The 9,814-nt window shown below is 36.9% G+C and overlaps 1 protein-coding gene across 1 annotated transcript in view; it reads left to right on the plus strand.

The window, feature by feature from the left end:
• DHX29 (DExH-box helicase 29) overlaps positions 1–9,814 on the plus strand; it is a 112,417-nt gene that overhangs the window by 83,961 nt on the left and 18,642 nt on the right. The window contains exons 12-17 of the mRNA XM_007944183.2: positions 157–300; positions 4,985–5,161; positions 5,720–5,860; positions 7,012–7,156; positions 7,269–7,386; positions 8,004–8,088. Of these exons, the coding sequence (XP_007942374.1) occupies positions 157–300; positions 4,985–5,161; positions 5,720–5,860; positions 7,012–7,156; positions 7,269–7,386; positions 8,004–8,088 (810 nt within the window). The remainder of the gene's footprint in view (positions 1–156; positions 301–4,984; positions 5,162–5,719; positions 5,861–7,011; positions 7,157–7,268; positions 7,387–8,003; positions 8,089–9,814) is intronic.

Below are 9,814 nucleotides of genomic sequence, written 5' to 3' on the forward strand. Positions count from 1 at the left end.
GGAAAATAATTTTAATAATGATTATAAATTACACCCTGAAGATTTACTTACACTGTTCCACATATAAGGGAGATTGGCACCTGTGCTTCAATTATTAAAACTTGTTTCCCAGATCTCTTGTGAGAAACTAATCTCAGTTTTGTGTTCTCCCTTCAGAATTCCTTGTGTGGATATCAGATCCGAATGGAATCTCGATCTAGTGAATCTACCAGGCTACTCTATTGTACAACAGGGGTTTTGCTAAGGAAACTTCAAGAAGATGGTCTTCTAACTAATGTGTCTCATGTTATCGTAGATGAGGTGAGCACATTCTCTATTGTGTCCAGACAGGTTCTAAAGATTTTCTAAAGACTTTTGTATTAAACAGATGTTACTAATACTAGCTGGTATTTTTTTGGTGTGCTTACCAAATGCCAGATGCTTTACATATAATAATGTATTTAATCTTCTCTAACAAATGCCTCATTATTATAGATTTATTTTATGTAATAAAATTATTTATGTGAAACTTGTTATATACTAGAAGCCCTTCTAAACACTTTGTACATGTTAACCCATTTAATCCTCCAGCAGACCAATGAAGTGGATACTGTCTTCTCTATTTTACAGTTGAGGAAACTGAAGCATAGAGAGGTCAAATAACTTGCCCAAGGTCACACAGTCAGTAAGTTCTATAGCTAGAGGTTCAAACACAGGCACCAAAACCAAACCAAACTCACTGCTGTCAAGTCGGATCTGACTCATAGTGAGCAACCCCTCCTTGGGTTTCCGAGGCAGTATCACTAGGGAAGTCGATTGCCCAGTCTTCCTTTTGAGGAGTGGCTGGTGGGTTTGCACCACCAGCCTTCTGGTTAGCAGTCAAATGCTTTAGGCACTCTGCCACCAGAGCTCCCCAAACACAGGCAGTCTGGCTCTAATCTGTGCTTTTACTGCTATACACTCTCTCAGCTACTCCATTTAATTGTTAAAGGATCTTCTCCAGTTCTTACCAAAGACAAGAAATTTTCATCCATACGTCGTTTTCTTTATAGAAACACACCTACTTGAATCACATTTGAATGCACATTTAAATTGAACTATGCCCAAAGTTCCACATTAGAATTATTTAAAATGGTATACTAACCAAACATATGTAAATTGATTTATTTTGTACATAACTTTTCAAGAAGATGTATAATATGTAACATTTCTGTTACTCAGAAAATATTTTTTAAATTTTCCCTGATGACATTTTATGAATGTCTGTTAATTCATTAAGTTCAGAAAGCAGTAGTAAGAGTTCAATCATTCATTAACTTTTAATTGATAGTGTACATATAGACTGTTGTTATTTTGAGTTAGAAAACACTAGACATAGAAAAGCAGAAAAATGGAAATAAATATTATCTATAATCTCATGATCCATCAAAATCAATGTTAACATTTATTACTTTCCATTATTTTTGTTTATTTTTGTTGTTGTTATGTGCTGTGGAGTCGGACCCGACTCATAGCAACCCCTCCATGGGTTTCCGAGGTGGTATCACTATGGAGGTAGATTGACCAACCTTCCTTCCAAGGAGTGGCTGGTGGGTTTCAACTGCCAGGCTTCTGGTTAGCAGTCAGTTGCCTTAGGCACTATGCTACCAGAGCTGTCTTTTATTATATGAGTTTATATTTGTATGGATATTTATTTTGTAATTCATTCACATCATTAGATATCCTGCAAAAGCATGATTTTTTTAATGGATTTATGATAGTATATAATTTGGATATCCCACATTTTATTTAACCATTTTTTTGTTGAAAAAGTTTTGGTTAAGACAGTTTTCTTGACAGTTTAAATATTCTGAGATTTTGATATGTTCTTTATCTTGACTGGGATTCACAAAACATGGTTACTATGTGTATATAACACACTCGTTCTTTGTAAGATAAGCAGTTTGTAAAATAATGTCATTACTATTTTGGTAATAGGTAAGTGGTAGGAATTATTTTTTATCTCACAAGTCTTTTTTCTTTGATAGAAGAGAAAATTATACTGTTATCACTGAGATATCAAAGTGAAAGAGGATGGTTGACTGCTTGAGCAGGACCCTGGAGTAACTGTTTCTTGGGGGTTACAATTGTGGCTTTGCATAGCCAAGACCTAATATCCTCAAGGGTCAACAGATGAGTGATAAGGTGAAACAATAATTTCCCTTTTTAATAATGAAAAATTCCTGCTAAATAAGCTGAAATATTTATATAGTTGGTAAGTTCTCTTGGAATCCCAATTATTACCATAAAATATCTTGGTAATTACAGATTGGGGTGACCCCTAATTTAGAAGTCAGACCAACTTCAGGAAGCTGTCTTCATTGATGGTTTAATAGTCACAATCGATAGATGTGATTTACTGAATCGTGCTTCTGTGTGATACCATCAGGCATATTCTTGAACAATGCAGTAAGAAAATACCCAGTGAAATTCATCATCATGTTAAATGTGAGGATGTAAGAGGGGTGCTGGAATAGAATTCATTATACTACATAGGATTCTCTTTGTGAAGATGCTCAGAATATCACCTCTTCTTCTGGCCTTATAAGGAGCTCTGGTGGCTCTGTGGTGAAAGCAGTGGACTGCTAACCAGAAGGTCAGTGGTTCGAACCCACCAGACACTCCACAGGACAAAGATGAGCCAGTCTGCTTCTGTAAAGATTTACAACCTTGGGAAACCTATGGGCCAGTTCTGATTTGTCTTATAGGGTCACTATGAATCGGAATTGACTTGATGGCATTGGTTTTTCTGGTCTTATTATTAGGATTAGTTTTTTAATTTGTTTCAGTTCAAGGGTCAATTTGTGAATTAAGTAGGTTTTCCTGCTGGCTGCTGCTAAGCTTGTAGCCAAATTTTTGCCTACCTATACCAAATGTACTTAATAATACATAGTTTTATTAGCTCAATTTTATGCTTAGTCCTTACTTTTTAAAATTCATATCTGTATAAAATACCATATATTTAGTGAGATTTTCCAGATATATGTCTCCTACCAGGAGATCTCTTTCCTGAGCTTCATAATAAGTATTCCACTGTTTTCTAGATAACTTTAGACTCAGGAACTTCAAACTCAGCATTTCCAAAACTCATTATCTCTCCTCCTTACTTGCTCCTTTCCTCTCTTCTGAGTATCAGTAAATGACCCCAAGATCACCTGGCCAATCTGCCAAAGTAAAAAATTCCAACATTATTCCTTCTTTTTCTCATATCCTTTAAACCCAATCGCCTAATCCTATTGATTCTACCAGTCTTCAAGTCATTTGCTTGTCTTCATATGCTCTAGTGTTATGTTGTTATGTGCCGTTGAGTCGGTCCCAACTCCTAGTGATGCCTCCTTGGGTTTCCAAGGCAGTATCACTGCAGAAATAGATTGCCTACCCTTCCTTCCGAGGAGTGGCTGGTGGGTTTAAACCGCCAGCCTCCTGGTTAGCAGTCAAGTGCCTTGGGCACTACGCTACCAGAGCTCTTTGTTCTCTAGTATTACCCTCTTATAGACCACTATCATCTCTTTAACTACTACAGAAGCCTTTAATTAAATATCTTGTTTTCAGTTTTGCTCTCCTCCATTACACTCTGTACATGCATGTGTTGGAAGAGCATGACACCATTTTCCTGGACACTGTTAGCTTCCTATTAACCATCTCCTCATTTTCCTACACAGTAGATAAACTATCCATCTTATAGTAGATAGGGCAGTTTTATGTTAATGATAGAGATTTAGGAATCACTCCTTGCTTCTGAGTGAAATTTAGGAGATGACTCTAATCTTGTCAGCACACACTTGCAAACCATATCTCCTACTGGAGAGTCATACTATCATGCCTAATCTTGTCTACTGTATGCTGATTTCTTAACTGTCTTCAGTTTTAGAGGATGACTCTTTTCAGTTCTGAAGATCTGCCTTAATACAATATTTAGATTCTCCTTCCCTGCATCATGTACCTGACTATACTTGAACATTGATTAACTTACAGTAGGTTTTAGTGTCTCATTGTTTAAGCTTCTTTGTTGTTGTTATGTCATCAAGTTGGTTCCAACTCCTAGTGACCCTACAGAACAGAGTAGAACTGCCCCATAGGGTTTCCTAGGCTACCAGCTTTATGGGAGCAGATCACCAGGTCTTTTGTGGACTTAGAGCAGCTGGTAGATTAGAACCGCCAACTCTTCAATTAGTGGCCATGCACTTTAACCTCCTTTTAAGCTTCTCACCAGACATTATACACCTACTCCTCACTTAAAGTGAGGACTGAAATTACCGTGGACTGCTAAAAGAACTAACAAATCTGTCCTGGAAGAAGTGCAGCCGGAATGCTTTTTGGGAGCAAGAATGGCCAGACTTTGTCTCACCTACTTTGGTCATGTTGTCAGAAGGACCATTCTCTGGAGAAGGATGTCATACTTAGTAAAGTGGAGGGTCAACAAAAGAGGGGAAGTCCCTCAACAAGATAGATTGACACGGTGGCTGCAGCTATGGGCTCAGGTATAGTAGGGATTGTGAGGCTGGCACAGGACCGAGCAGTGTTCCATTTTTTTATTGCCAGAGATTTCTGGAGTGTTTTGTTCTGTTGTACATAAGGTTACTATGAGTCAGAGAAGACTCAATGGCCATAACAACAACCATCTAACATTTTGCATTTATGACAATAGTAAAATGACTACTATCCAGCTGTTTTGCACATTAATGATGTACATCTAGCAGTAATGAACACCAAGGTGCAAGATGAGAGTAACACTGGCTATGATAGTTAAGATTATATATCAGCTTGGCTGATTCTCAGCTTGGCCTTTATGTAATGACATAATTTGGCAGTTACATACAATTTAGTCATCCTCCATTTTGTGATCTGATGTGATCACCCTCCATTTTTGTGTAATACGGATTTTCACTTAATGACCTCATCTTTGCAACCTACGTTGCTAAGTGAAGAGTGGGTATATGTATTTTTTGTATTCCTTTTATGCTAGGTTCATGAAAGAAGTGTTCAGTCTGACTTCCTACTGATTATCTTGAAGGAGATTTTACAGAAACGTTCTGATCTACACTTGATTCTAATGAGTGCCACTGTGGACAGTGAAAAGTTTTCTACATATTTCACACACTGTCCTATCCTCAGAATTTCAGGAAGAAGTTACCCTGTTGAGGTAAGTTTTCTTTATAATGTGTACCTCAGCAGAAATTGCCTTACCCCTAGGATGTTACAAGTCAAGAAAGGACCTTGGGACAGCCTTGGAAATCAAATGGCTGGTGCTACCCTGAGTGAGGAAGGGAGTAGAAAAGGAAGGGCTCTGTTTAAAGAGACCTGAGGGCTAGAGAACATAAACTACATTTTATATCAGAATCACTATGTCCGGATTGAGAGTAGCTGCCTGGCAATAAGGAGCTCTTTTTTCAACCAGTCACCAAATTTAGGGTTGTCCTTTTTTTGCAGCTTTTCTCCCTATTCTATTCTTAATGCTCACCCTTTTGGTTCAGCTGATGAAGACTGCTCTTTTAACCACTTTACACATAAGAAAATGTACACCATGATGTAATTTGTTCTGAGACATCTAGGAACAGACCCTTCTGTGTCAACCAAGTTCTTCATTCCCAAATAAAGCTGGGAGGGAGGACTTTTTTATATTATCCTAAACTACCACCGCTTAGTGGCATTATTTACCCAAAGGAATTTTAATTCATCCACTCATATGCCTTATATGCAGGTTTTTCATCTTGAAGATATAATAGAGGAGACAGGCTTTGTACTGGAGAAAGACTCAGAATATTGCCAAAAATTTCTGGAGGAGGAAGAAGAAATAACCATTAATGTTACAAGCAAAGCTGGGGGAATAAAAAAGTATCAGGTACAAATAAAACATCTTAAAGACATGTAATAATGATAACCAGGACATAACCTACCGTGAGAGTTTTTAAATTGTATGGCTGACAGTGAATTCAAGTAACTTGGTGGACGAGGAGTAGATATGATGATGAGCAAATTTTAAAAATCATTTCTTGAATGTTTGTTTCATAGAATTGTAGTCTTTGTTTTGTGTTATTTTAGTTGTCTTCTTACATTGTCCCAGTCCATGTAAACCCATACAAAATAAAGGACCATAATAAATAAGATGCAACTTTTGTAACAATTTTGTAGCAAAGGCACATTATTGAGGAGTAAGTATATAATGATTTTGTTTCTGTCCCACCGCTATAGGTGGTTAGGATAGGGCAGGCCTAAAATCTAGATCTTTGCCATTGACTTTCTCAGAGCCTTTGACCTTGCAGAAAGTAACACACTGAAGCTGTCCAGGGCTGGATAGTTAGTGCTAGGGAGTTGGTCTCATTATGTGTTGTTAGAAGTATCACAAAAACTATTATCCTGCATTTTAGCTAATAGTACTAGATACAGCATTTTCATTGTATCCGTATTTCATTTATATTTAAGTCATGTATCCAATCTAATGTAAGCACAAAGTTAAACTTACTTTATCTCTTAATTGAGCAAAGTAAACCCAGAAAGCAAAAGCTAATTTTTCCTTAAAACTCCAGAGATAGAATTAGAAACTAAAGCTAGATTTCAAAAAATTGCAGTTATTTCAGAGGAGACGTAATTGAAACTCAGCAGCCAAAGTAGAGTCTAGAAAGAATGAGTCCAGTATAAGCTACTTATTAACGTTTTGACCTCTCGGCCTGGCTGCCTTTCAGTTGCCACAGAATGATACATATATAATTCTATGTTTTTCTTTAATTCTTTAGTATGTGCATGCGAAGATGAAAAACTTTTGGCTACACTTAAGGGCTGGATGAAATTCAACTCCAGGAGAGATTTTTAATTTTATGGTACTTTTTCCTGTGTTAAAAATGGCACTCTTGCTAGATTTTAGGAAGCTCTGATGGCATTACAAAAATTAGAAAAATAGAGATTTAAATGAACATACATACCTCCTTTTTCTTTTTTCTCTTAAAAGGATACTTGATATTTTTGTTCAGCTTTCTCTGATTGTGTTTCTGTTAGGAATACATCCCAGTTCAGACTGGAGCAAGTGCTGATTTAAATCCCCTTTACCAGAAGTACAGCAGCCACACTCAGCACGCTGTTCTCTACATGAATCCTCATAAAATCAATCTGGATCTCATTTTGGAACTGCTGGTGTATTTAGGTATATTTCCATACCTAAAGTGTCTCCATCTGTTTTGACAAAGCTTTTCTTCTGTTATATGCTGTTACATATCTTTCTTAATTTGAGTATTTTGTCTTCTGAAACATTTCAGACAGAAGTCCCCAATTCAGAAATATTGAAGGGGCAGTACTGATCTTTTTACCAGGACTTGCTCATATTCAACAGTTGTATGATCTCCTGTCAACTGACAGAAGATTTTATTCTGAACGGTAATTACAAATTTTCATTATATTCTCAGTGGTTTTAAAACAGAAAAATATTTGGTACATTAAAACTATGGTGAACTAAAATTGATTTTTTTTTTTTTAAGATTGTTTTATTATAGCATTTTATCTATTGAAAACCCTTAGGTACTTTATCTGTATTTGTTCTGTATTCTTACTGTGATTAAGCAGAGGGAGCCCTGGGTTTAAGAATAAGATGGTGGCTCCCTTCCTCAAACCCACTGGGTTTTGCAAAACACCACAGTTGCAGTTGATTACCTATATATTGAATCAGTTGTTTACTCTATCTGTTTTGATATCACTTAATACTTCTGTCCTGATTATCACTTCAACATCAGAACAATCTTAATTTTTATATTTTTAACATCAGAATGTTTTTAAAAATACTTATACCCTATTCCATATTATTTATTCCTATTAAAAGTTGTCTCTATGATGAGTATTTATGGGGATTCATAGCACCGTTCTCTGAACTTTTGTGTTTAAAATTTTTCATGATAGAAAATATTAAAGTTGCTTTCTATTTGCAAATAAATTTTGTTATTCTTTGCAGTGCCTTCTAAAGAGAAACTCTTGCTAAGAACTATGATTTTAACTTTCAGATATAAAGTGATAGCTCTGCATTCTATTCTTTCAACTCAGGATCAAGCTGCAGCATTCACACTTCCTTCTGCAGGAGTCAGGAAGGTAAATTTAAGTACAGCAAATGTGTCTGTGATCCACTTGAATCTATTCCATGGAAGAGTTAGGATTTTTTTTAATCATCATAGACAGTTGTTAATATTAAGTACCTTATAGTTTATGGCAGACTCCAGCATAACATACTTTGCAGCTTGGCATAACATGAACCCAAAATTAAAATTCAGATACTTTAATATTTATATTATGTCCTACTAAAGAGACAAGGCTTTTGAGGAGAGTAGCAATTGAAAAATTAGGCATGAATGTTTCTTGTGAAGAGAAAAACACTCCTTTTCTCCAGAAAGCATTATGGATGTCAGAGCTATTTGAATTCTGGGAGGATTCTTTGTTGTTCTTCTCTAGGCTGATTATTTTTGCAGTACATAGACCATTGGGTTAGGAAGAAATCTCAGTGTTGTCATTTTCTCCTCTGTTGAACACTGTTGTCCCCTGAGAGGACTCTGAGTAAAGAGATGCTTGCAAAGAGTTTTTTAGATTTGAACCCTTTCTCAGCAAAATCAAAAAGAACACAGTGTAAGTAATGAGGGGAACACAATGCTTCCAGAAAGGAGCCTGGACTAATGTAAGAGACCTGGATTTCCATCCCTTAGCTGCTACCAGCTGTGTTGCCCACTCAAGCTCACTTTCTCATTTTAAAAGAGGTTGGATTAAACTGATGCCTTTCTAATTGCTCTGAGGCTGTATTCTGGTCTGTAACATAAACATTTCCTTATAAGATTTTGTTAGAAGAAAAGAGCTACATCTCTTAATGAAAACAAAGAAATCGGAAGGCTACTGAACTAGAGTAATCTCACAGGTCCTATTCAGCTCCTAATAATCTGGGTTCCATTTCTAGTATAAACAAGTAAGAAAAGCAACCATTCATTATTGAAACATACAATTGAAATAGAGCTATCAATATTGAATTTGACCTTGAATTGCCTAACTGGTCTCTGTCCCAGGACACAATACAAAAAACATGCAGAAGATTGCACTATTCAGCCATCATCATTTAAAGAATTTTAGAGCTGAAAAGGCACCTAAGAAATCTGTTTCCACCTTCTATTTACAAATGAGGTCACTGAGGCCTGGAGAGATGAAGAGATGTGTCCAAGGTCACAGAGCTAGCAGAATGAGGTCACTGAGGCTGGGAGAGGTGAAGAGATTTGTCCAAGGTCACAGAGCTAGCAGAGCCAGAGCAGCAACCTAGTCCTCACTTTGTGAGTTTTCCTCTAACAGTTGTGAACAATTGAGCTGAGATGTCATCATTCTTTGACACTGTTTCCAATTTTACGTATGTCATTTCTAAGATGATGAGTGGAATTAGAGGAATTTTTTTTTTTATTTTTATTATGATTTGGGTGAAAGTTTACAGAGCAAATTCACTTACCATATAGCAGCTCACATACACTTTGTCTTATGACATTGACTGCAATTTCCACAATGCAACAGCTCCCCTCCCACTTGGTCCCCATAGTTACCTCCCTGTGTCCTTCCCTCCCACACACTCCTGGCCCCTGAGCTAGCTCTCTGTGCATGCACAGCCCTTCTATTCTCCCATGATTCATCTCACCAAGGAGTGTATCTACCTAATATAAATGTTCAGCTCATATGCCTGTCTTTTGTTTGGCTGGAAACCACAAGAGTGGGTTCAATTCCAGACCTGAAGGGCAACTAGGGGCCATAGTCTCAGGGGTTCCATCAGACTCTATCAGACCAGCAAACCTGGTCT

The sequence above is a fragment of the Orycteropus afer genome, unplaced genomic scaffold (genome assembly GCF_000298275.1).
Source record: "Orycteropus afer afer isolate SDZICR_OR568_19922 unplaced genomic scaffold, OryAfe1.0 scaffold00122, whole genome shotgun sequence".
Classification (NCBI taxonomy): Eukaryota; Metazoa; Chordata; class Mammalia; order Tubulidentata; family Orycteropodidae; genus Orycteropus; species Orycteropus afer.